We start from the raw sequence: 27,042 nt of genomic DNA, 5'->3' as shown, positions 1-27,042 counted from the left end.
GCTGATGAGTGCCAGCCGGGAGGGGGCGTCGTTAGGGGCGGGACTGAGAAGCACAGATTGGAAGTTACATGCAGACCCCTCCCCGGGGATGTGAGGTCCAGCACAGGGAACGCAGTCAGTACTGCTGGGACAGCTGGAGGTCTCAGGTGGGCCTGCACTTACTGGGGGATCCCTCTGTGATTATATAAATGTCTGACCGCTACGCTGTGCTTAGAAGCAGAAAATACTACTGAGTGTCAACTGTAACTGAAAAGAACACAGCTTAATTAACCCTTCAACACCCCTCTGACCTATCAGAAACGCTGTTTCATGCACGAGGACCCTGGAGCCCCCGTGACGGTAAGCAACTCATCTGGGGCCAAAGGCTGGAAAGTAGGGAGCGGGCCGGACCCCGCCGCCCTGCATGTGCAGTAAGTCACGTCACCTGGCGGCCAGTGAGTGAGACGGGCACCTGGACCTGCAGGAGTGAAGTCAGCTGCTCCACACTCGTGCTCACGCTTGCGTCACAGGGAGCAGGCAGGCCCACGGGCCCTAGTGCCTCAGGCGAGAGGAACCATCCCGACCCTCACATGAAGTGACAGACATGCTGGTGTGTGTGGGATAGAAACTGATACACGAACTCGTGACAAATGCATGCATGTGAGGAAAACATTAATAGGTCTCCTGTGTGCTGAACTCAGTAAGAGAGCAGGGAGGCGGGGGCTGCCGAATGTGGAGCTGAGAGGAGACCCTCACAGTTGTGGGGCAAGCCCCAGGGGTGCTATCCCTGTGCGCTGTCTCCCAGAGTCCACACTGTGGGAACTAAGTCTAGATGGAGGTAGAAACAATGAAGCTTCTTAGAAGCAAATTCTTATTCCCTGCGGAACAGGGGCAGAGCTACGGCTGGGCAGGAGGGACGTAATGGGACAGGCCCGCCGGCGGTCCATCCTGGCAGCCTTGCACCCTCCCCTTCCTTCCTCAGCACGGACTCCCGGTTTGTCTGCTATGCACAAGGTTGCAAGGCTGTGTGATTTTGAGTTAAATAAAATCACACCGTATCTGATTTCTAGTAATTTAAAAAGAACCCAGCAACATTCCAAACGCAGAGCAAGTCCCAGGTCACCCAGGTTGGTGAACAGCGGGGCGTGTGACTCACGACTGCGGCTCTGATGCGTGTGTTGCAGCTGGAGAGCTACATCCAGGACAGCATGAAGAAGGAGATGGCGGAGATGCAGCAGAATGCGGTGCAGAACCAGACCGCGGTGATGATCGAAATCGGGACAAACCTGCTGAACCAGACAGCGGAGCAGACGCGGAAGTTAACTGACGTGGAGGCCCAGGTAAGTGACGGAGCAGAAAACCCGCCGTGGTCCGGCCAGGGCCGCACTGGCACGGAATCCTGCTGCACGGCTACCAGAGGGAGATGTGGAAAAGGAAAGGGCGGTCGGGCTTAGCAGGAAAAAGGGTGAATTAATGAGAATGTAAGACCTTGTGACTTAAAAGACCTAGTCAGTAAATACGTTTGCATTTTTAGTGCTGAGGTTACATTACGTTTATTCCACTAGACACTCGAACATTTTGCACAGTCTTCGCACTCGTGACTACAAGTTAACGCTCCCCTGCCTCGCTCGTGCTTTCTGGACTCTGGATGCGTTCTTTTCATTTCGAAGGTCGCTTTTTGATGCATTGAGAAATGACAAGCTCCAAGGCAGAGGGCTAGAAGCTTTGTCCTTCAACCTGCCTCTTCAGTTAAGATAAAACGCAAATCTCTGAGATCTGGTGAAACAAGGTGTGGTGTGAGTTTATGCAGTCTGTGGTGGGAGTTCACGCGACTCGTCCTGAAGGACCTGAGGGAGGGACAGGTGGACATAGCGGCAGGGAGCAGCATGCTGCACAGAGCGCCTGCTCGTGGCCGAGTGCGGGACGCTTCAGTGGCGCCTGTGCCCCCTGGGCTGGAGGGCTGCCAGTGAGGGCTGGGCCACACCGATGCCGGCAAGGTTCCCTCCTAGCTTGAAGGTTCTGTGAGCCAACAGTTCACGGTAGCCGAAAAGAAGGCCATGAAATAGGAAAATATTAAAAGAGTAACTGCAAAACACCAAGACGAGGCTCATAGCGTCCTGCTGAATGGCAGGCCCGTGACTAAGAAGAGCCCAGGGCAGGGGCAGGGAGGTGCTCCTCGTGCAAGCACCCTCCCTGGGGGTGCCGGGTCCCGGCTTCCTCCCAGGCCTGGGAGGCTAGTACCCTCCTGCTCTGCGCTGCACATGGGGCCCCAAGAGGAAGCAGTAGTTCTGGCTGTGAGCAGGCTCACGGCACAGGGTTCCAGTTCGCTACTTCGGCTACGAAGGAATGCCAGACATCCACAAAGAGCTTCGGGAAACTGTGCCGATTCCAAGTGTGCCACGACCCCGTCTAGCGGGGACAGGGGTTCCACTGTCGCCCCCAGAGTCGCTGGACGAGGTAGAGAAAACAGCAGCGAGGTGGCAGAAGCTAACAATACTTTTATCTGAGGACAGAGTAAAAAGTCATTTGCTTACCAGATCTTTCCACACTATTAGAACAGTTTAGGAAAAATATAAATATTTTACATGACAGATTACAAAGAGGTAATCCAAAGAGGTAATAACAACTAACCCAAAGAGATAATAAAAGCCAAGAATGAAAATACATAAACTGTAATCCAAAGATGCAATAAAAACTAAGAATGAAAGTACATAAACATTTAAAGGTGAAAGTGCCAATATACCCACAGTCAATCACAAAGATAAACGAGGAACGATTAAGTCACTCTCGCCACCTTCTGAGAGTGAAAGGGGCGGGATGTCGGGAAGCCCGCGTCCTGATGCTCGGTGGCAGTAATAAAGAGCTAGCATCCAAGCCTCGCCTGCATCCCATCTGGGCCAGACTTGCCGGCTCTCACAGGCTCTCGTGAGCTGTCTTCGGTTGGGTCCGTGAGATTTTAAAACCCCATGACACTGCACACCCTGCGGTCCAGGATGACAGGCGCACTGGGTGACGGCTGGAAAGCAGCAGCCTGCTGTGTCCACGGAGCGAATGAGGGTGTGGACAAGCCCGCATGCCGGCCCGGGCGTTGCAGAGGCCCCTACTCAGAGCATTCACGGAGCGGCTGCTGTGTGCAATCGGTTTAGAGCGAACAGAAGAGCATCTGCCAGAAAAAAGATTCTGCGAGCTGCTCAGAGACTGTCACTCTGGACAGTGAGGGGTGGCTGGTGGCTGCGATGTGAGAGACGACCGGAATGCGGAGGGTCCCCTGCAGCAGAGGCCTGCCGAAGTGTGGGTCAGCACTGCGGGGGTCCTGCATCCGTGGGGAACCACACGCCCCTCCCCCGGCCTGCCTGCATTCCTGTCACAGCCGTGCCGAGTTACAGGAGGGACCGGGCCTCCCAGCCCTGTCAGCAGTAATCAGTGCAGCGTGTGTGGGCCCAGCAGCGATGAAGGCCAAGTATCCCAGGTGTCACGGGAAGCCCACCCCCTGGTGGCCAACGCGTGACTCACGCACAGAGGAGCGCTCCTGGTGTGAGCGCATCCCACTGTGGCTCTGTATCAGACTGCCCCTAACCTGCCCCTAACCTGCAAGGTGGGGCCGGGCAAGCCCTTTGGAGAGTGACACAGTCCCCGAGCAAATAATGCTTCTCGCAAGGACCCTGTTCCTGGGCAACAACCCTGCCTGCCCTTCCACGTGACTTCACATCCTGAAACACCAGGACCCGGAGGATGTGAGGAATGGCTTCTTCCTGCTCAAAGGCCGCCAAACACGCAGGAACTCGTCCCAAAGTTGTGGGAGCACACAGGGACAGCGGCACTGCATGTGGCACTCCTCAGACAGGCTCCAAGGCCAACCCGAGCTCCTGCGCCGGGTCGGCAAGTCACTGCGTCCTGGCTGGACACGAATTTTAGGATCAGAAAAAGAAAGAAGAAAAAAGGCTACCCAAGTGACTACAAGTGACCAGGAGGTGCGGGCTTGGAGGCATGTGACTCTAACCGCATCACCGCTGGCCAGCAGGAGCAGCTGGACCTTTCTCCGTTCACCAGCCATTTCGGCACACTGCAGTGACCACTCCGCACCCCGGCCCATCTCCTGCGTGACGTGGTGACACACAGCAGGACGAGGAAAAGGACATTGCGTTAGTTGACTCAACTACCACTGTCCAGAACTACTGAACACTTTCCAGAATAAAGACCTGGATGAAACCCTTAAACAAACCGATACAACCCAGGAAACCGAGACTTCCCTGATAATGAAAGACACGCCAGAGTGGGAGAGTTGGGTAAATGCATAATGCCTCAGTTACGTTTTCCCATAATTGAGATAGACTAATGAAAAGGAAATTCTATCTAATTTTAAAAATGGTAAATAGGAATTCTGTTTTACATTTAGGTATTAAATCAGACAACAAGACTCGAACTTCAGCTTCTGGAACATTCCCTCTCTACAAACAAATTGGAAAAACAGATTTTGGATCAGACCAGTGAAATAAACAAATTGCAAGACAAGAACAGGTAATAAAGGTACAAAACGACTTATAACCCAGAACTGCACACATTCAAGATACATGAGACTATTCTGTGTGACTATTTCCAAAATGCTGAATGTCTTAATTCAAGATGTCACTAGGGTCAGGGGCTTTGGTGGGGAGGCGGGGAGGGTGTGGAGGAAAACCCTGAAACGTGCACGGCTGGCCCAGTCGTCACCTTCGCACTCCATCCCTGGTCCTTAAAGACCCTCCCCTCCCACTGCCACCCTGCGAACTGGCACTCGGCCTCCGGAAGGACGCCGCCAGTGGTGCAGGGAGGCAGGGTCTGGCCTGGCGTTTTCCTGTTAATGTCACCGAGTTTCTTTGCCTCTGGAAAACTAGTTTCTTCTCCAATGGAAAACAAGCCACAGCAGGAAAACTACACATACATTGCAAACCGAGGCACGCTTCATAATGCGGTATTTACTCTTAAAACATATAATAAAGACCAAAAGTTAAGATTAAATATGATTATATTAGTATTTAAATACAGAAAAATGCCAAATAAAAACAATACGAAAACAAAAATTATGGGGGACCGGGGGGACTGTGTTCCCGAGTCTCTCCCAGTGGCAGACGTAAGCGGACAGTCACATTCACGCACCTGGGGTGCTGTTTTCTTGTCTCGGACCCAAATGTCCAGGTGGCACGGAGCGCCATCAGACAACAGCGTACTTCCCACTTCACGAGGAAGTGATTTCACTTAATTACTTCTTTGTTCCGAACCAAAATGACGATAAACTGGTTGTCTCATCATCATTCTTTACTGTTAATCAAGAACTAAGCTGAAATACTTCTTTCTGTTCTTTGGGCAGCGAGCTTAACTCACTAACTTAGAATTTGGAAAAGCAAGTCAATTTTTAATCCGAATGTAGTTTTTAACGTTTCAAGTTTTCCCTTCTGCAAAGGAAGGAACAGACGTTCGAGACCCACATGGGGGCCACACCAAGTCTCTAATACGGCGTTGCCCACGGGGTCTTTCATAGTGACGCGCTCTTCACGGCGCAGCCCCGCTGGGCACGTGCAGGGGCTGGCTGACCACTCTGCCCCTTGCCAGTCACGCCTGTGAGCACGTGTCCGCGCTGGAGAACGCACCCCAGTACTGCACACGGTGCCCTCCTTACCGTGCCACAGGGCCGAAGGTCTCGTCTGAGGCTTGCATCACGCTACCCAAGTATCACCTCTGTAAAGATCTGTCCAATCAGACGGCCTTTGGCCTAGAGAAACAGCAGTCTTATTCCCGAGTGCAGACACACTGCTTCCTACTTTCACTCGACAAGCAAACGCTGCGATACACAGTCAGCTGGCACTGCTTTACGGTACAGCCCACAAGCTTCTGATCGCCCCCAACCTGGAGGAGTTCCTCCGCTGAGGCTCCACGCTGTGTAAACGAGTCCTCCCAGCCCCACCGAAGCTGGCTGTTCCCCAGTTACCCTCGCTCATGTGATCCTTCCACTTTTTTCATGCAAATGCTTCATACTTTCCCCAATTTAGTAATCTGCAGTGACCGATAATGTAAATCTCCAATAACTCAAATCCAGTTTTGCATGAAATGAAATTTAAACACCACCTTTCCTCTGTAAAACCACCTCGTCAAACATACCTAACAAACTAAAATTTCGAGCGACTTTTAACCAAACGCTCCTGGGCCTGGTCGGCAAACATCTGCCTGGAGGTGCGGCTCGCAGCGGCCAACTGCTGGCAAACACCGCACCTACCAAACCCGACCCTGCAGGAACAACGGCCTTGTTAGCAGCTGCAGGATCACGTTCCCTTTGTCAAAACCATGAAGTGACGGTGGCGAGGTTTTTTTCCCATCAACAACTGTAGACAAGCAAAAATACGGAAGCTGCTGGTGACGGCACACCTCTCAGCAAGTGGCGCGCCGTATTTTCAGGTGCCTTCAGGGGCCTTCGACTTTGACCGAACTACGATTTCATTTGCGAGATCATATCGCAAAATATGTGACGGACTGAATGTAACAGCCATCATTTAAATTGCCTTCAACAACCCCCTGAAGTCCAACTGCTTCCCTTATGGAGTGGTGTCCGGTGAAGCCCAGGTGCTTCCCAGGTCGACTTTCTCTGAAAATTGCCACTAGTGCGCTTTCAGACTCACCAGCTGAAGTTGCAAGTGACGATGGGTTTTCACCTGATTCTCAGTCTTCTTTTCCTTCTAAAACTAATTAATTTAGGGGCTACCTGTACCAGTTCAATTAAATGGTGATTATTGGTATCGTGAATATTGGTATTGGAAAGTGCTACCCTTGGCAATAAAAACCTATAAAATCAACATGAATCAGCCTGGATATTTCTGCTGAAATGGGGTATTTCCCCATTTCACGTCCCAGCTGACCCTGAATTACGTTAATATAAAATTATGTTGTATCCAAGTCCCACTTCTATGATCAAATTGATCATCCTGTATCAGAAAATCAAATAAAATGCTAACGTGCAATGCTTCCAGCAAGGCGAGCCTTCCCCAGGCTCTCTTTCTCCCAGCACCTCGCACCAGGCACTGTGCTGTTTGTTGCAACACAGCCAGTTCTTGCTGCGAAATCACACGCTATTCTCATCTGTTTCATCCCTCTTACACTTGACCTTTGAACAACATGGGGGTGAGAGACACCAAACCCCCGTGTGGTCAGAAATCCCTATATAATGTTTGACTCTCCCAAAACGTAACAACGCCAAGTCCATGAGGGATCAGTTCCAGGAGCCCACGCCCCACCAGGTACCGAAAGCTGTGGATATTAGTGCCGTATATGAAATGACGTACCGATGCACACAGCCAGCCTTCTGTATCCTCATGCAAACCCAGACAGAGACCGGTGCAGGTGTTCATTGGAAAAAAGTCCGCATCTCGGGGGACCCACAGTTCAAATCCGTGTCATTCAAGGGCCAACTGTATTTAATTTCCTTTCATTAAGAAAATGCTGACCAAGGCTCAGTGAACTGGTTTTACGACCAGTAACAGGTCCCAACATGCATTTTGCAAACCGCTGCTCTGGAGAGCGATCCAAGGCCCCGGGGAGCTGCACACGCATGGCCTGTGCTTCTGCAGACGCCACGCGGAGGTCCTGTAGAGCCTGCCTGGTCCGGGCAGGCCTGGCCTGGGCCCATCTCGTATTGGAGATGGGCTTTTTGACCAGGATGCGACCGCCCGCCACAGCTGTACTTGTATAGTTTGGGGAGAGGTAAACTGAAGTTTCCTGAAGACACACCCATCCCTGAGCATTCACACGCTCGTGCACACTCGGGGCCACCCGACCGCCCCACCTCTCCTGCCTCCTCGTGGAGTATCACAGACAACAGGAGGCGACATCGCTGTGAAGGCAGCAGAGAGGAGCCAGGGGCCCCATATATCTCAGGTGATGGTTTAGGTCAAGCACTGCAGGAGGGTTCCCAAAGCGTAGCACCTGCACCCCGAAGGTACTAGAGACAACCTTAGGCAGGAAACCAGCGCTCTGTGCACTTATTTTCAGGTCCCCTTCTTCTGCTGTGGTAAGTCACCTTGGTTTTAAATTGACACACGTGGCACACAAGCCGACAGTCAGCTGATACCCAGAAGAATATTCAGAAATGATGAAGGTGGGCACGGTGAGACCGACACCAGTCGGGCGCAGACGGCGCATCCTGGTAACGGATTCGTCACTGACGTGGCTCGCTGACAGACTTGTCCTGATGCACAGTGGCCATGGGCTGGGGCAGATCTGAGAGCTGCCACTGAGTGTCTCACGGTAACTACCACTGCCGGCTCAAACTATGCCTGACTGCACAGGCATTAGGAGGCGGGAGAGCTGTTTCCAAGGCCCTGGTCTTGACCATGATTTCCCCTCACCAGCTTCCTGGAAAAGAAAGTGCTCGACATGGAGGACAAGCACGTCGTCCAGCTCCAGTCCATCAAAGAGGAGAAAGACCAGCTGCAGGTGCTGGTGTCCAAGCAGAACTCCATCATCGAGGAGCTGGAGAAGCAGCTGGTGACGGCGACGGTGAACAACTCGGCCCTGCAGAAGCAGCAGCACGACCTAATGGAGACGGTGCACGGCCTGCTGACCATGATGTCCACGCCAGGCTGTGAGTGACGCTCTCGCGCCTCCTTAAGCTTTCATACCGCCTTAAATTCAGTTCCAGCAAAAGTCTCAAAGCCTTGAAAAATCCTCAACTTTCAGAAAAAGGCACTGTTTTTCTTACCTATTGGCTATGAAAGCTTTACCGGGTCTCAATATAGAACCAATGAAAAAGGAGAAAGTGGAAGGAAGGGGGGAGATATTTACACAAATAGATTATTATGAAGCAAAACACCCCAAACACAGTTTTGATGCCTGGGCCTCCAAGAGCCTGATTTGAGTCCATTCCAGCTTTAGACGTGAGGCCAGGCGAGTTAACGCAGTAGGCGGGAAGACAACAGTGGGCCCGCCACGAAACGCTTGAATGAGCTGACACTCGCAGTGCCCGGCAGAGAGCGGCTCCCTTCCCCAGCACGTCCGCGCGTGCACGCGGCTCTCTGCTCTCTCACCTTGCACTCCCCTTACACCGGAGGGGGAAGGGCTGTCTCTCCCCCTCTCCTTAGAGGGGTCACATACAACCGCTGTGGCCTTTTTAAGTTCTTTCTTAAACAAATTGGGTCTAGTTCTTACTATGGTTTATCTCATAATGGCCTTTCAACTTGGCTTCTTTGACACAGTTACACGTCATGGAACAATCTTGTTGAGACACTTGTCACTCCTTAGAAATGTGTTTTCACGCTTTCCCCAAGTCATGCAGTTTCAACAGAGACCCATAAACAGGGTTTCTACTAACCCAGGAAGCAAACGCACAGACAGCAGCCCATCCTGATGATGCTGAGCGGCAGGTTTCACACCGGGCTGCCAGCTCGCGACATGTGCCCTCCAACTAGAATCTCAAACTCTTATAACTTAGAAAAAGTGTCCTTTTTAAACTTTCATAGAAAAAGAACAGTGACCTGACATTGTCCGGTGGGACAAAGATAGTGCGAAGTGTTGGCTTCGAGGAGCCATGCGGCTCAGACCCTGGTGGAAAGAGTGAGTGGCCAGGCGTCCGTGCCGAGGGGGCCTCTGCGATGAAACGCAGGCAAACACCTGCGAGGGCACACTTGCACACACATAGTTTTTAATGTGACCAGAAAGGACTGGGAAGCCTAAATGAATTTCCTAGTCCTAGAACTTTCAGACTTAGATGAAGAATTGCAAAGGTATAGGTAAATACATGTTAGGTTCCCCTTTAACACAAACTATTAAGGGACACTTGCTAAAAATCCAAAGAACTCTAAACGTCTTAAGCCAATAGTCCAAAGGGCTATACCCAGACTCGGCCTCAGGTGTGTGAGAGAAAGAGCGAGCACGGCCAGGGCCTGGACGGGGTGACGGCCAGGGGCTGAGCCAGGCAGCCACTGCGCAGGGGCCGCTGCACTCAGTGTGTCTCTTCCCCCGTGATAGCTTCGTCTGATTCTACTCCAGCTGGGAGGGTTTAAAAAGTAGTTTATTATAGCTAATTGTGAAGTGTTGCATTCCATACAGACCAAGAGAGAATGCGCGCCACTGGTAACAGTCGCTGCGAGTTCGTACAAAGCAGGCGGGAAGAGCAACTTCTTTGGAAAGAGTAAAAAACTGGCATATCCTTTTTGACTTACAAGAATTCAAATGTAATAAACCTTCCCAAATGAGCGCACGTCGAAACCCTAACCTTTTATCTTTCCGTGAACTCCACACAAACACTCTTCTGTCTTCAAAAGCAGCTAAGAACCCCGCTGCGGCTAAGGAAAGCCAGACCGTCTTCAGAGACTGCGCGGACGTGTTCAAGGCCGGCCGGACCACCAGCGGCGTCTACACGCTGACCTTCCCCAACTCCACTGAGGAGGTCAAGGTAAGGGGCTGTGCTTGTGTCGCAGGGCCAGCCGGGCTCCAGGGGACCCTGGCTGCACGTGGGGCCCGCGGCGGTGCCTGCTCCCTCATCACGCACTCCTGGGCTTGGGTGTGCATGCCGCCAGCTGTCTCCCATGAAGTGTGAGACTCTTTTGTGAAGTTTAAAGAAAATATCTTCCTACGCTCCCTCTCCCCGCTCCTGAAATTGCTCACTCAGCTCGCAGCCACTCTGTCTCCGGAAGCCGCGGGTCCTCTGGTGTGTGCGCGCGTGCTCGCACGTGTGTGTGTGTGTGTGTGTGTGTAGGGGGGCGCCCCTCTCCTTCCAGCACACAGACACCAAAAGGCGTGCACTCGGCAGCTCAGGTGTAATGAAAGCGCAGACTGTTTCGTCAGAGGCAGCCGAAGTGCGCCCGTGACAAGAAGGCAGCCATGCGGGGGCACTCTGAGTCTCACTGGGCACCGCAGGTTCACATGCCTGTGCCTGTGCATCGTGTGTGCAAACACCAACATGGTGGGCAAGGCCAGGAGGACTTAGTGTTACTGTGGAAACAGTGCCGACCTTGTGGACTTGCTGCCAGGGCCCCAGGTCCGGGGACCCGCAGGAGCCGTAGACCACGGCTCCACAACTGGGGGGCTAGGCTGCTCTCCGTGGCCACTGTGGCTGCGGATGCACACGCACCGTTAAGAGCAGAGAGTTTTCTCCACCAGGACTCGGCATGGACTCCAGGGTACACGCCCACCTATGACTGTGCAAAGTGACCTAACGAAGGGAGGCTGCGCTGGGGCAGCGGTCGTGCAGCCTCCCCCAAGGATGCTGGTGGCTCTGCCCTTAGTCTGGACTGCTCCGGGCCAATGCGCCCTGGAGGGGACTAAAATCGCCCCCTAGGGAATATTTCGGCATGGTCTTTCCTAGAGGTTCCATAAGTCAGAAGAACATCACGAGAGAATCATTTCTATAAATGCTGGGTGACTGCACATAGCAAATGGCTGTTAACATGCTGCATCGCACTGTGGGAGCAGCTACAGGACTATAACCACTTACGGAAAAGGCACTTGATAGTGTATCAAAAATGGAAATATTGGAGACCCCTGGAAGTACTGTCTCTCTGATTCGGTGTTACTGCAGCGCAGTGATACAGAAAACCCCTTTAAAAGTATAAGCATTAAGGGTTTAAAGACCCTGGATTTGAAACAGTAACATAGACCTTGATTATGAATTTAAAAGACAAACATTGTGTTAGTAAAGATAGAACTTTCCAAAGAAACCTAATTCACTCACGCTGCTTTAAATCAACCTTGAAAATTGGTTAATGTCCCTAGTGCCCCAGAAGCGTGCCTTAGGGGAGGACAAAACCCCGAACAGTCTGACACAGATTACCAGTGATGAACAGACCCTGTGCCAAGCCTTTCAGCCCCCTCTGCAGTCTGCTTGTCATGCCAGTTCTTGGGGTGCTCCTGTCTGTCACCACAGGGTGGGCTCTCCTTGGCACAGAGATAATGGGACAGGAGTGGCGGGAGGAGGAGGCGGAGGGCGGGAGCAGAATGTGGCTGCTCCTGATAGAAACCCAGAAGCACAGTCGCCCCACGCTGCTGTGTTCATGTTCTGCTTGGTCCAGCGCTCCCACCTGGTGCTCCAGACCTGCCAGTGGCACCGCAAAACGTCCTGCAGGGGGAGGAGCCATGCAGGACGGGGGGATGGCTTGGGAGATGCATGTTCCTTTCAAACATCTGCAGGAACGTTGACAACTCACGCACACAGCAGGGAGCAACACTCTCTCACAGCTTAATCTCTTCATCACTAAGTAAAAGGTCCAGATTAAGTTACCCAGGTTTCCCTCCAGATGCGAGAGTGTAATTCCCCACCTGATGCAGGGATAGCATGTCGCCTGCGTTTGGGTGGATTCTGGCTCTGCCAGTCAGTGCCTCCACGTGAGTCATTCACGCTGTGTGAGCCCTGAGTTGCCTCATCTGTGATGCGGCCTCACCCCTCCAGCCCCAAAGAGCGAGGTCGAGGTCACAGGGGCGGCGCAGCCCCCGGGGTTGGGACACGGCACTCACCGCCCCTCCATCGTTACCACTGCGACGGCCTCCACACACGAGGGGAGGACGCTGTCTACACAAGGCATGGGACCCAGTGCTGCCCTGACTCAGCCAACTCAAGGAGGGAGCGTTCAGCAGACTTCTGGGAGATCTTTTCCAAAAGGGCCTAAATAGTTCCACTTTATTTTTGAAAACCTCATTAGGTTTTTGTGCAAGATGGACACTGCAATTCGGCGCCTGTGGGCAGCACTCGCATGTGCCTGCCCAGTGGAGACATCATGGTCTCCTTCCCTAACTTCACAGGGGGGCCTGTCTCCTGACGTCTATCTTCTTGCTTGTGTTGGCTGTGCAATCAGCGTGGCCTCACAGCTGAAGCACAGCCTTGAAATCAAGCCTTAGCATGAGAGTGAGCTCCCAGGGCCCAAACAGGAGGATCACGGGGAAGCAATCGGGGCCCAGTGGTACTCACGGGAGTGGGGCTGGGTCTCGCAGCGTCTTCCACCCAGGCGCTGTGAGGCGGCCCTTGGAGTGCAGGAGTGGCTCCAGGCGCCCCACCCACACGCCAGGACTGTAACTCACAGGGCAGCTCCCATCTCAGCTTACTCTGCCCGGATGCTCGCCATGCTTACCAAAAAGACCGTGGCAAACAACAAAGGAAGTCGAGCTCTAATTGGTTTTGAACCTTAACTTTCACATGTAGGACCTGGTGTGCTGTGGGGAAATTGATCTTCACTTTCTGGAAACCGTTTTCGTTCTGCTATAATCTCATTATTTAAAACTATTTATGCGATCTTGCTTTCAGGGGTTTTGATTTCATAATGAACCTCCAGCTGAGCTGAAATTGAGCATGCATGCTCTTAGCCCAGGAAAGAATTCCGTGTTCTGAACCAGGTTTAAGCCCATGCAGCCAGCTCGAAAGCAGAACTTCAAGAGCTGGAAGAGAAATGCCGTGGGCAGTGGGCCAAGGGCAGGGACGCTCGAAGCGGGCTCTGTGGGTACAGCTGCCAGGCCACGCTCAGGTCACAGGGGGCACACGGTCCCTCCGGTCCCCCCTCCTGAGGATGGGCCGAGATACCTGGTGTGTATCCCACACAGAGGGAGCCTAACAGCCCCGAGACACGCCTTGTAACAGGAGCCTGGGAAACCCGGCAGAGCGAGAGGCCCACATAACTCCTGCAGAGGTGGCAGATTGCCAACTATCCTAAAGGGTGTCAGGGATGCGAACGCAAGTCGCTGACTTCCTGCGGGTGAAGGTGAGAGGCTGGCCCATCTGCCCAGCGAGGTGCCCCATTCACAGTGAGCCCTAAGGAACAGCGGACTGTGAGTCAGCTCCCAGGAGGGCCTTTGGCCCGAGAGAGGGGATGACAAGAAGGTCCTGTTTTCACCACTGCACTGTGTTACATCACTGTGTATCTCCCATCACCATTTTCGACTCGTGGTTTTCAGTTTATTTAAAACCCTCCGTTTCCTGGACGACCACAGAGGTTCACCCCAAAGATCCCTGTGAGCTCAAGTCCTGTGCACAGGTCTCTGTGTTCCTCAGGCTTCTCCCGTGCAGCCTGCAGCCCTCGGCCACCGGGCGCACACGCAGTGACCGTGCCCTCTCGTTGGCAGGCTCGCTGCGACATGGAGGTGGCCGGAGGGGGGTGGACAGTCATTCAGCGGCGCGAAGATGGCAGTGTCGACTTTCAGAGGACTTGGAAGGAATACAAAGTGGTATGAACATTCATTAAACCATCTGAAAATGATTTTTGTGTGTGAAAAGTAACTTTCAAGATCTGCAGAACCTTCACAAATTCAAAACCACCAATGAATCATGACAGATTTTTTTTTTTATGACAGATTCTTTTAACTCAAGGGCTCTTTGCGACCGTGTGTCGGTCTCCCTGTTAAAGGACAGTCCTGCCAATGGAGCGCCAACCGCGTTTCCAGAGGAAGGCGTGGGAGCCGGGGCACGGCGACTTAGGAAAGCTGGCTGCTTGGTGTGGCATCACATGCCTATAAACTTAGCTGTCTGTGCTCACGTGTCTGCAGGAGCGGGGGCGGCGGGGGGCGGGGGGAAGGGGGGCTTTCCAAGTCGTTCTAATTATTCTAACGCTAATTCTCTCCCAGGAACAGCTTGGTTTCTTAAAACTGACCTTTTCCAGACCAATCCACATTCTTACATGGAGGGCCCCCAATTTTCACAGGACAGGGAAGAATTTCTGCTGAGTATCTGGCAGTACCCCCCGCTCACTAGTGACCACTGACTTCAAGTCCACGAAGAAAAGCAAACGAGGCAACTGACTGTCACCCTTGGATTCGCAGGGCTTCGGGGACCCCGCCGGCGAGTACTGGCTGGGGAACGAGTTTGTGTCTCAGGTGACCAATCAGAAACGCTACGCGCTCCGCATCCGCCTGGTGGACTGGGAGGGGAACGAGGCCTACGCCCTGTACGAACACTTCTACCTCTCCAGCGAGGACCTCAACTACAGGTAGGGAGACGCCCTGAGGTGGAGGGCTGTGTGAGGGAGTGCCGCCGTGCTGGCTGGGGCCCAGGAAGCCTCCAACGGAAAACCTCTTGTTTCCTTGCTGCCTTGAGGCCCGTTTCTCTAGTTTTGAAAGCCTGCCTTTGGTTTTAACAATATGAGGGGCACCTCAGGGGACAGCACCGTGCCTGCCGTGTGTGCTCCGCATCCTCAAAGCGCAGGTGAACGCAGCCTGGCGGGTGATGGGCCGCAACTCTCTGTGCAGCGTGGGAGTGTGTGTCCCTGTTAAAAAGTGCCAGGACAGTGGCGCAACACATGCATGCCCACCTTGTTTTCCCCCAGAAGATTCTAAAAGTTAAGTCCATCTTTTTGCTGTTTAAATACCCCTAATTGTATGTCCCACCCCAAAGTCAGGCTGAGCTGTCCAGTTTAAAGTGGCGGATTCAGTGGGACGGCTGGTGGGCGGCAGGGACTTCACCATGGCTGCCGCCCTGCGGCACTTGCTACCATTGACCTGGTCCGCCAGCTGGCGGTGCTGATCGCGACTGTTCCAAGGAAAGCAGGGGCTGCCCAGACTGGAACTTACTTTCGGGCCCTAAAATGCCATGACAGCAGAGACAGAGAGCAGCAAAGGGCCTGAGAGCCTGGGCCTTGACCATCTACGCCTACGGGGCAAGGCCCACACAGAAGAGGCTCTTACCGGTGCGGCTCCACAAGGAGGAACTCAGGAACACAGGAGCCCAGGACTGGGGCAGGGGGGACCACTGGAGCTGCTCTGAGAAGGCCTGCCCTGGGGTCCAGCACCATGAGCCCTGCAGGAGTCTAAGGAGCAGGCCGGGGCTGCATGCCGACCCCGAGCACCTCCTGTGTGGTCAGAAATAGACCAAGGGCCATCCAATTTCACAGAAGACAGCCGCCACCTGGCCTGCCGGCCTACCTGCATCTCACGGATGCTGACCTGGGACCCGCCGCTCGACAGAGGACCCGAGCCGTGCAGATATAAATGCCATCTCCGGGTCCTGGTCCCTGTTGGCTTCTCCGGGGAGGGCACCGCGACAACACAGGAAACAGCTGCGGTCAGCCCGCCCGGCAGCCACCTGAGAACTGCAGCATCCAGCCCCTCTGCCCTGTGGAGAGCGGGTCAGAATGCAGAAGCATGTTCTGAAAACAGAGAAACCATGTCCAGCCGCAAGAGCAGGGCTCCCTGGGGAGGCCGCATGCAGACCGGCGACTGGACAGGTATCCAGGCCCCCTGCAGTGCCAGGGGTCCTCCGGAGAGCGCAACACTGCAGGGAGCTCTCAGACACAAGGGGCTGGTCACTGTTTCACCTCCAAGCTAAATATTTTTTCAACTGGCAACAGTTAGGAAACTACAACAGAGGAATTAAAAAAATAAAAACAACAAAGAAACACAAAAATTAAGGATTAGACTGTTTATATATGAAGATTTTACAAAATGGGTCATTACCCTTATATGCTGACTTTATAAAAATATTCTAATCTGAGATGGTACTTAGATATTTCCTTTAGAAATGTAAATCGACTCTGGGATCTGCCATTTCATAAAGCACATGTGTTTAAAGCTCATTTAGTCTGCTTGGCAGTACAAGACAGATGTCCCATTGGAAAACATTATGCTAGTAAAACGTGCCAATGTGGCAAGAGAGCTGTGACGGGACTGACAGTTGCAATGACTACAACCGGTTCAGAGCCTCTGCTGAATGAAGCAGCTGAGCTCTCTTCCTAAAGAAAACGCCCCAAATGTCAGGAAACTGGAAAATACATCCGTAGAACATGATTCTTTTTACTAAAACTAAAAACAATTGGTACATTAAACTTCAAAAACTGGCCACTTCTCTCTTTACCCTCTGACTTCACTCCCCTGTTCTAGGATGGGGCTGATACCAGGTTAAAGCACTTTCAAGAATGTGGCTGTTCGTGATAACCAAATTTTACAAGAGCACCTTGAAGCCAACGGGCCACACGCTGTTAGTCTAACAGAGACTGATAAAAAGCAGTATCCTTGTTATTTTGCACACTGTTGGGGAAATTTAATGATTTCTAGAAACCCAGGGGAGCTGCAATGGCTGGAGGAGACGGGAGTTAGGAGGAGGAAAGGAAGGGGTGCCGTTCCTGAGCGGGCTCCCTGAGTCATGAGAAGGGCCTGGAAGGAAACCAGCGTCTGAAGCCTGGACGGCAGGAGAGCTCCCGCAGCGGGGACCCGGGGCTTTGCAGGGGCCGGGGGCGTTTCTGAAACTCGAGGAGAACACTGAAATTCAGAAATTTGGTCCACGCTCTGTGTTGGAGTCTCCAGGGCGACCATTGGAAAAAGCACGCTAGATCTAAGCCATTAACCCGGAGCTACTCAGGGTCAACACTCTGTGGGGTGCCACTGGTGTGCTCCCGCCTCTGCCTTCCAGAACCTCCTTCTCAGTTAGCAGTCACCCCCGAGGGCGTCTGTCAGGTGGGACCCCAAGGGAGGACGGAGGGGTGAGGGCCGACCAGGGCACTGGGATGAGTTCCTGCTTCTGAACTCAACCATCTGACGTGCACAAACAGGCAACGCGGGCCCTCGAGCTGGCGCGGGCTCTGAGTGCATGCCTGGAATATGCCTGCGGAGCTGCTGAGGGTCAGTCCCCAGTGAGCCTCTCTCCTCCACCCTCTGTTCCAGCCCCAGTTCTTGGGCGTGACCCTCCTCCCAAGGAAGGGGCTAGCGATCCGGAGCGGTGTTCCAGGAACGAGCATCATCTGGGGGGCTGACATAGGACTCTCCCTCCGACGCTGCAGGGCTCCGTGCTGTGGGAACCCCAGGACGGGCAGACCTGCTGCCTTGGGCTCCCACACTCCACACACCCACCCAGGAACGCCGTGCACTGCACAGCAACACACATCCCATGGGGCCCTGCTCTCTGCTGTCCCGGGCCACCTGCCTGCCTGGCGCTCCCTGGAAACAGGGTTGCCACACCTCCTCCCCCTCCCATTTCTCCAGCACCGGTGCCTGACCCACGTCTGCAGGCCTAACGTGACAGGACCGTTGGTCCCTTCCAGGGCCTGGCAGGGTGTTGCAGCACTATGCACACAACAGGCGAAGCAGCCAGAGGGGCTTCTTTCTGACTCGACTCAGTAGATCTGTAGATCTGTACTCCAGGTTCAGTGATCGCTCCTTGGTGCCTGCTGGCCTCCCCGCCCCACCACCCACTGGAAATGGGAGTCCCGTGTCCCGAGGCCCTCGTTTCTCTCTGGGTGACCCTGCAGACCTGGAGAGAGGACCCCCATGCCGCGGTCCCCCTTCCTGTTTATGTCAAAGCAGCAGGAAAGTAAAGCGCAGTGCCCCAAGTCCCCGCTGGTACAGTGCAGGGGAGAGCCGTTGACGGTTTCACAAACACAGTCCTCTTTGCCTAAGGGTTTGATGATAAGTTGGTTCCTGTTTATACCAGTGCAAAAATATTTTGTCCAGAGTGCGCCTCAGTGCACTAGGCAGCCTAGAGCACCTTTCAGTAGAACGGAACGCTTTATAAAAAAATTTTCCACTAAGGTAAATCAGCAGCCCAAGCCCATCAACTCTCTGTTTTCTCCCCTCCCCGGCATGCCTACAGGATTCACCTTAAAGGGCTCACGGGGACAGCAGGCAAAATAAGCAGCATAAGTCAGCCAGGAAATGACTTCAGCACCAAGGACGCAGACAAGGACAAATGCATCTGCAAGTGCTCGCAGATGCTCACTGGAGGTGAGGTGGCCGCGCTCTCTCTTCCTATCTGTACTGGTGGGGGCGGGGGGGGAATTGGCAGCGCGGAGGGCCGGCTTGGTGGACTTCCACCCGTGGCCAGTGACCATGCCCACACGTCACAGGCAGATGTGCCCACCTGCTATGGGGAGTGTGGGCTTCCCCTCTTTCCCACTGCTGGGTTTCAGGCAGGAACGGGATGTCCAGCTGGAGCTGTCTGCCTGCCGGCTGTGTCTGTCCAGGACCTGCCCCGGCAGGGAGGGGGTCTGGGGTGCCTGGCATGCTCTGGACGCCGTGCTGGCTGAGTGTCTAGTGCCAGAGAGACAGCTGAACATCATTCTGCTTTATCAAAAAGGTTAAACATCCACAATGGCAACCAAAAGAGCGGGAGATTCATTACTATAGAAATGTTTCCAAACAACAGTGTCTTGTTCAACCAAGGAATTTTCAGGTATCTTTTTTTAAAGGATCATTACTATATAGCAAATACATACAAACATGAAGCAACTAGTGGACTATCCTGCCTTTTTAGTGCACAAATTAAAAGGAACTGCCCGGTTTATGAGAAGGCCTTTACTGCCAGACTCTTCTTGCTTCCCACCTTTCACGTCAGACTGCCTCGCAGAAAGAGGGAAGCCGGCCTCCCGGGCGGCGGCCCTGTGGCAGTCACGTGAGGCGGCGGGACTCCTGTTCAGGAGCTCCGAAGAGTTCAGTGCTGGGGACCGGCTGCTAGAAAACTGCTTCCTCCAACTCCGTCAAGTTGACGTTGAGTAAACAAAGCGAGTTAATAGTAACTGAGAGAAGAAAATGCCTTCAGGTTACTTCTTAAAAACACGCAGGGTTACATTGCGAGGTTCAGGACCCCAACAACAGCCGGGGGCGGGGCGCCCGGGGGCGGGAGACACAGGGCACGGGGAGCCGACCACAGAGGCTGTGGATCCGGTGGGCCAAGCTTAGTGTGGGACTCCCCGGGCGCCGACGTGGGAGCTGCGGTCCACAGCCGAGGGATGGAAGGACCAGGCCGGCCTGTCGTGTGTTTGCAGTTCAGTCAAAAGGAAGGATTCATGAAAAGTAATTTGAAACTCAGTAATTTTCATGTCCTTAAGATAATGCTGAAAGAACTGTCTGCATTACAAAAATCAGTTGTATGTTCCTTAGACAATGTATTTATTTACATGTATAGATTTAAGTTGGAAACACAGGTTGTCCCTGTTAGCCACAATTACTTCCATACCTCTGTCAGCGAGAGAAAGCTCTTACACTGAGGTCCAAGGGCTGCCTGTCGCCCCCATTCCGCAGCAATAATCCTCGTTAAAGCCAACGAAGCGGGGAAGGCGTGGGCTGGGGGCCCAGACACACCCAATCCTTGCAGCTGTTCCCACACTGAACCCCACTGCCTGCTGCAGAGGAGAAGTGCCATAACAGCCAAGGAAACAATGCATTTGTTTGCTCCACTCAAGACTTAGGGCTGAGAGTGAAAGTGGAAAAAGAAAGGCAGCGGGAGGGAGAAACGGGCCATTCTGACAAGGTCCGCGTCCGGCCCGAGGTCTGGGCCCCGGACACACCAGCCTAATGACCAGCCAGGGGTCTGCGAGGACAGCAAACTCAGAGTTAAGCGAGGCGGCAGGCTCCGGGGGCAGATCTACAAACCTGAGACACTTCCGGGAGTCTTGAAGGGTTTGAATAAAACACTCAAACACCTTGTCAAACGTACCTTAATCCGAACCAACTCAAGTCACAGAGCTGTTACTGTCAGGGACAGGCACCTGGAGGAAGTAACTGGGGTCCACAGTCTAATGGGTGAATAACGGAACGTAAGTAAATGCTGCATCAGAACACTTCTTAAAGAAATAAAATATCCAGATGCAGCTAAAGCCACTCTCCCAGTACCCGTCCCTGAGCAAACCACTGAATCGAGGTCCACTCACATCATTCAGTAACCTTACTATGTAGGAAATGTCAGGGATAATTCTGGGACTGGGTTCCGTATTCTACACGTTTTATGTAAATGGCACCATCCTGTACGTCTCCTCCCAACACAGTGTTCCGGGACTCACGCAGATCCGTGCATGCAAACCAGCACCACACCCCACCGCCCATGCTCACTGTGGTTTCCACCGCGAGTGGGAGCAGGGCAGTGGGGGAGGTGGATGTGGGGCTAGACACCGCCCCCCCCCCTCCCCCCCCCCCACCCCCGGGGCCGTGCCCTGGCTTTCCTTTAGTGAGTGCCCCGCTGTGACTTCAGTGTCCTTTCTGTCTTTTTATCTAGCAGCACTGGGCACTTAAAACTCAGGGTTACATTTTAAACAAAAGAATGTCTTGGGTAGGTGGAGGGAAGGCTGGGTCAGTCCAGGTCACTGGGCTGCTGGGCCTGGAAGTCTCCTGGCCCAGAGAACCACCCCCAAGGCCTGGGCTTTGACACCATCTGTTCCATCCCTGAGGGCCCCACCAGCTCAGCACTGGGGTGGGGGGGTGGGGCTTGGTGTCTTCGTACCCAGGGCTGTTCACAGCGCAGGGGAAGAGGGGAGAAAGCTTGTGCGAACATCACCACCAGGGAGCTGCGGCTCCAGCAGGCCACAGGACAGCCTCCCCTCTCGCTGGTCCACGCACCACCAGTCCCCCGAAGGAATACCTGCATGCACTGAAATGCACGGAATGCGGCGCGTGGGTGAGCAGGTGGGCCGACCCAGGCCCTGACTCCATCTGTTCTACCTCCACAGGCTGGTGGTTCGACGCATGCGGCCCTTCCAACCTGAACGGAATGTACTACCCCCAGCGGCAGAACACTAACAGGTTCAACGGCATCAAGTGGTACTACTGGAAGGGGTCAGGCTACTCACTCAAGGCCACGGCCATGATGGTCCGGCCTGCGGACTTCTGAAGGCCTGCACAGGCTGGGCCAAGGTGGGCTGCTCGGCTGTCCGAGACTCAGACCCAAAGCTCTGATGACACAGCTGCACTCTGTCACCTCTGCCAGCTCAGAGGGGTCCGTGCCTGGGAAGCCCTGAAGCAGAGCCCCGCAGCCCCGCTGCCAGCACCTGCTCCACAGCGCAGCCCAGAGCCGTCACCTCTCGGCCTGGCGGGACAGCTCTGCAAAGACACTTGGAGCTCGCAGGGAGGGTGGGCGCCTTGCAGGCCCCACTGTCACCCCAGGAACGCCCCGTGCGAGCTCCTCAGTAAAGAACTGGAAAACAGATGCTCCGGCAGCGGGGCAGGAGAGTCTCGGGGCCGCATTCTTCTAGGCACTGTTCAGGGACTGTGCAAATGCCCCTGTGTGCTCGGTGCGGCGCCGCGCTCTTAACCGAAGGGCGTGTTCCCTGAGCCACACAAACGCGTGCCGCGCGCAGGGGGGTCTGGGAAGTGCTTATCGGCAGTCTCCTCTCTGGAGAAGGGAAGACAGAGTCGTGCATTTCTGCTCTCCTTAGGTCTTTGAATTTCCATTCTGGAAACAGTGTATTTACGTATGTGTTGCCGGCATAGTTCTAAGTTCATGCTCAAATACAGATGTCAAGTGCATGCAGGGAAGGCTCCCAGGCCCTCCACGGGTGTGTTCTTTCACTCATGTGAAGACTGTGCTGTTCGTTTGTCTTTGCTGCCTGGCTGTTAATTATGAAGGTGTTTTTAGAGAGTAAATATAACTTATGAGGTGAGATGAGTACAGTTAACTTTTTTGAAAATTTTTACTATTCTGCAATTTGATTCCAAAACAACTGATGTGTCTGGTGACGTGGAAAATCCTCATTTTCAACCCTGAGGAGAATTATACATTCAATCTCGTGACAAGGAGACTTCACTCTCTTTTCCTCACTACTGTGACACAGAGGTCTCGTTCTCCTCTGGTAAGTCGTGTCCTGGAGAAGCAGGCCCTGCTTAGTGCGCGGCTGAGGAAACCCTGCCGCTTAAGGCCTGTGCGACGCTTACCCCCTCGAGTTAGACTGTACCCTGAAGTTTTAGGAAAAAAAAATAATTTGCATTATTAAGATTACTAAAAACACGTCTACCAGAGAACTTTAAGAAGCACTGTGAAGTGCAAAACCAGACCCCGATGCTCTTAGCACGCTCACATGTGTCCAGGACCCGTGGAGAGGGCGGGACTGAGCCTGAGCTCGGGGCCGCCTCACAGCCCGGGCCCTCACTCCGCTGGGAGCCTGCCCGGTGGCCAGGGAAGCTCGGAATCTGGGGCGACGTCTCACGCACCTGCTGTGGACTCCGTTGCCAGGCAGCTTAGGGTGGAATTTGCAACCGGCATTTACTTCACGCCTGTCTTCGCCCACACATCTCTACCACAACCGTGCCCTTTGCTCCACTGCCTTCTCTAACCCACGTGCCCTGTGCAGGCCTCACCCCGGCCCGGCCACACTGCGGGTAAGAACACTCCACACTGTCCCTCCTGCGTCTGAGTCGCTCTTGGGCTCCAGACGGGCGGGTGCTCTCCCTGCCCCACTGTGCTGCACACTCTCACCGCGCCCATAAGCTGAGTCTCTCAGCACGTCTAAGGCGCCACATGTCCCACAGAGGCGCCAGCTTTGTACCAAGTGAAAACGATCGCGTGGTGAGAAAACATCAGTGGCTGAAAAGCAACAGTGAGTTTCTATGGCCCCTTGATGGGCACACGGCAGATGCGAGCAGGAAAGAGAATGACCCAGGAGAGACGGGCAGGGTCACGAGCGTGTCACTGGGCCGGAGGGAAGGCGGAGCGAGTGTGGGCCGTAAGCACCCCGCGCCTGCGGTGCTCACAGTGACACCGGCTCATGCCCCACGGAGAACGGGCCGTGGGCCTGCTCTGTGCCGCGGTTCTACACGGCCCTGCAGCCACATCTAGAGGAATTCTCTCTCCTTAAGAAAACATTTACAGAGCTGACAGGAAATCAAAGCAGCAACCTTAAAAATGAAAAAAAAAAAACCCCAACAACCTTGAGAGCCACAGTGATTCGGGGCAGAGGCCCACCTCTTGTCACGTGAGACCCACACCCACAATCAAACAGCCACAACGCACAGGAGCACAGGTCACTGATAAGAAAGAGTCCCACATATCTCTCGGGCATTAGTGTCTTAAAGGAACAAACTGTCACAAACCGGGTAACATGTCTGAAACCAAAGCCAGCTTCTGCACAGTCCTGCTTCCAAGCAAACCTGAGATTACCGACTAGATTATTCCTTAATCTTCCAAAAAGGGTAAAACCTGGAACTTTCCCATTAGCATTTGAAATACTTAGACTGCAGTGAAGTTGAAGCTAGTTTAGCAAAAGCATTAAAGCATGAAGTCCACATCACACTGCTGGCTGGCCACAGTTTTTCCACCTGTCCGTTCCATCTCTACTGACAGCAACAGTGTATCTTCAAGGCTGTGACGAGAGCAATGCTACCTTCTCAGGAATCTAGGCTTTTTCATTTTTGTTTTTCTCAGTCCTGAGGACTTCTGCGATTAAAATTTTTTGAGAATGCATCCCTCCCAACTTTCTGCAGAACATCCTCACATTTGTTTGTTCTCAGAAACACAGAGAAAAAAAGTGCTAGGTTCGGCTAATACGTCTCCTTAGTTATGGGCATGGCTGTTCTTGATTAACACTTGAATCTACAGCTGTGCTAATAATAATTTCTGGAGAATACAAAATTGTATGTCCCATCACAACATAGTGTCTGACTCACAGGAGCTGCAGGAAAGGAGTCGGAAAGTTCGAACGGTTCCTCAGAAATCCAGTGACCCAGTTCCAATGACCACAGCACCTGCAATGACACAAAAGCACGACACTTCAGATACTCACTAGGTGCTGAGTGGGCAACAAGCCACTCAGGAGAGAGAGCAGAAGGAAAACAAATGAAACACCGGCAGTGGGTCCACGCCCCATAGGCCTGAAGGCACGTTTGGAGCAGCAAAGGGCCCAGAGTCTCACATGACTAGAAATCAGGGTTGTTACCCCGGGCCAATCACTAGACAGCATCTTGTTTCTGCACATGTGAAACAGTGTATCTATTTTTTAATTCCAAGATTCCAATGTAAAGAGTCAGGATAGACCAGGGCATCGAACTCATTTTCACCAGGGGCCACAGCCTCGCGGTTGCCTTCAAAGGGCTGAATGCAATTTTAGGACTGTACAAATATAACTACTCCGTAACAGTTAAGCGAGAGCTTGGCACTGCTGCTGGGTAGAAACTGGTGCCGGGCCGATAAAACAAGGTGGAGGGCGGGACTCGGCCCTTGGGCCTTGTGTTTGCCACCTGTGGTCTAGACAGTGCTCAGTAAATATTCCGCAACCTGATTACTTAAAAAAAAAAACAAAAAACCATAAATTAAGAGAAGAGAAACCGCAGCCTACATTCCAAAAGTCATCCGTAAGTGTGACTCTGTTTCTAACTGTAGCTAATACCTTTAGGAGTTCTCCATAGCACATGTGAGTCCTTCTGGGAATTCTGAAGAGTAAATGTCTCATAAACAAGCATTTTCCTCCCATTCTTCCTCCTGTTATAATTTGAACCCACGCATTTTTAAATGGCCAAAGCAATGTTTTCATTTTAATTTAACAGTGCTTGAAACTCTGCAGGCATCTCCACTCTATGACCACACTCCCTCAAAACCTGTAGGTTTCTCCGCTCCAGTAGAATTTTACAACAGAAATAATCCAAGTTACAAAGCTCCTATTTCTCTCGTCATCTGAAATTGCATTTCTCACATTCAGTGAGCTCATTCTTTCTTCCTAGAGTTGCAACAGGAAGCTTACGTTCTTCTTGGTGAGTTACTGGAAAAAAGGCTGGAGTCTTCCTTTTTGTTTGTCTCTACGGTTCAAAGCCGTCTATGGGGAAGCAGTCACAATGCCCCCCTTTTCTAACACATGAGAGCTAGTTCGTATCTGACAGGAGACAGCAGCACCTGGTTTCTCGGGAGAACTGTGCACAGCAGTGGGGTAAAGGCGAGAGGGCAAGACACAGCATCTTGGTGCCGCTGCCCAGCACTGGCTGGGCTCCCACGGTCTCACTCATTTACTCAACGCCTCTCTTTCTGCTCACTCCCCACTCCTCTGCCACCACGCTTCGGATCCCACGCCAGGTCCTGGAAACAAACCCAGACCCAGAGGAGTTCAGGCTCTGTGGGAGGCACGAAGGCCAACCACAAACAGTGGGAAGCCACAGGAGGAAGCCAGCTGACTCAGTGCAGGAGAATGAGGAAGGGTCTGCCTGCGAGCTGGCGTTTAAACCAGGTCCTCAGGGACGTGTGGGAGCTCCCGGGCAGACAGAGAGGGGCAGTGGGCGGGGGAGAGGGCTCAGGGAGCGCAGAGTCCCATGGGCCAAGGCAGGATTCAGGCGGGTTCCTTTTTTGGCTTGAGTAGAGGGTGCTTTGGACAAAGCGGCAAGAACATAGGACTGGCTGGATCCATTTGGTAAGGGTGGACGCATGCCCTGTTTCTGTCCCTGCGTGCTCAGGGGCATCAGCACGGGGCAGAAGGACTGTTGGGCAGGACCGTCAGAAGACCTGCCAGGAAAGGCAGGGCACGGAGCTCTGGGGGCTCTGGGCCCAAGTAACACAATGGAATGAAGGGTAATGCAGGGAAATCTGTCTGCCAGAGAGAGACAGAGAGAGAAAGGACCAGTGTGTTCTCAGGGACCCCGTTTCCCCTCTGCTAGATCTGTGTGTGCACACGCCTTTTGTCCGTGGAGACCCTCCGTGGCCTCCTGACTCCCACCGCCTGACCGCCAGTGCAGGGCGACCCAATGCGGCCTATCTTAACAAGTTAAGTGAACGACGGTGTCAGACACCTGGTAACTAACTGCACTAAAACCGTGTTTCTGCTCGGCTCTTTCCGGGCGGTTGAGCACATTTAAACAGAAGTGTTTCCCTGACTTTTATCATCAAGGGACATTAGCATTTACAGAGAAACACCAGTAACACGTGTGGTTCCCTACAAGCGCACGTGATTAGCCCAGGAAATAAAGTAGAAAGAGTTCCAAAATCAGGCTCACGTCACCTCAGACATGAGGCAGCGAGACGCCACAGGACCGAAACACGCTGTCCCGGTGACTGAGTCCGGGAACCACTCCTAAGTATGTGTGGCATTTGGGTTCTAATATAAAACACATTAAAACGTCAACTGAATTTAAACGACCTCTTGGAGAAACTTTATGTTCTCTGAGCTTGTCCATCTTTAAATGTTATGAAAATAAAACCATAACACATCAACAGCAGACTTTTAGTTAGTGAATTATTTCATCTCTCTAGAAACCCAGGATGAATACTGTACATAGGTAACAGAAAACACAAATTTGATTCTAAGGATCAAGTCAGAAACATATTAGGGGAAAAAAGGGAAAACTACTTTCACTAGCCACTTATCTTAGGAGAGTATTCAAACTAGGAAGAACTTACTCTGCAAGATAAAGGCTGTAAGTGACCTTAAAAATGAAGAGTTAACCCAACGTATT

General features: G+C 53.0%; 2 protein-coding genes across 16 annotated transcripts in view; one reads left to right on the top strand and one right to left on the bottom strand.

The window, feature by feature from the left end:
- Positions 1–22,364, top strand: part of ANGPT2 (angiopoietin 2) — a 46,189-nt gene extending 23,825 nt beyond the window's left edge. Inside the window, exons 2-9 of one of the 2 annotated variants that reach the window (XM_024578719.4) lie at positions 1,164–1,319; positions 4,376–4,497; positions 8,355–8,587; positions 10,266–10,396; positions 14,050–14,151; positions 14,743–14,909; positions 18,500–18,630; positions 21,348–22,364. In XM_024578719.4, coding sequence (XP_024434487.2) covers positions 1,164–1,319; positions 4,376–4,497; positions 8,355–8,587; positions 10,266–10,396; positions 14,050–14,151; positions 14,743–14,909; positions 18,500–18,630; positions 21,348–21,508 — 1,203 coding nt within the window. In that variant the 3' untranslated portion in view covers positions 21,509–22,364. The remainder of the gene's footprint in view (positions 1–1,163; positions 1,320–4,375; positions 4,498–8,354; positions 8,588–10,265; positions 10,397–14,049; positions 14,152–14,742; positions 14,910–18,499; positions 18,631–21,347) is intronic. The other variant, XM_024578718.4, reaches the window with a different exon arrangement.
- The window catches only part of MCPH1 (microcephalin 1), a 144,600-nt gene that overhangs the window by 59,293 nt on the left and 58,265 nt on the right, over positions 1–27,042 (bottom strand). For all 14 annotated transcript variants that reach the window (XM_045186506.3, XM_045186508.3, XM_045186494.2 and 11 more), the window contains one exon: positions 24,277–24,354. In XM_045186506.3, the coding sequence (XP_045042441.2) occupies positions 24,277–24,354 (78 nt within the window). The remainder of the gene's footprint in view (positions 1–24,276; positions 24,355–27,042) is intronic.

The sequence above is a fragment of the Desmodus rotundus genome, chromosome 13 (genome assembly GCF_022682495.2).
Source record: "Desmodus rotundus isolate HL8 chromosome 13, HLdesRot8A.1, whole genome shotgun sequence".
NCBI classification, from domain to species: domain Eukaryota; kingdom Metazoa; phylum Chordata; class Mammalia; order Chiroptera; family Phyllostomidae; genus Desmodus; species Desmodus rotundus.
Note: the sequence above shows the minus strand (reverse complement) of the source record. Positions and strands in the feature narration are given on the sequence as shown.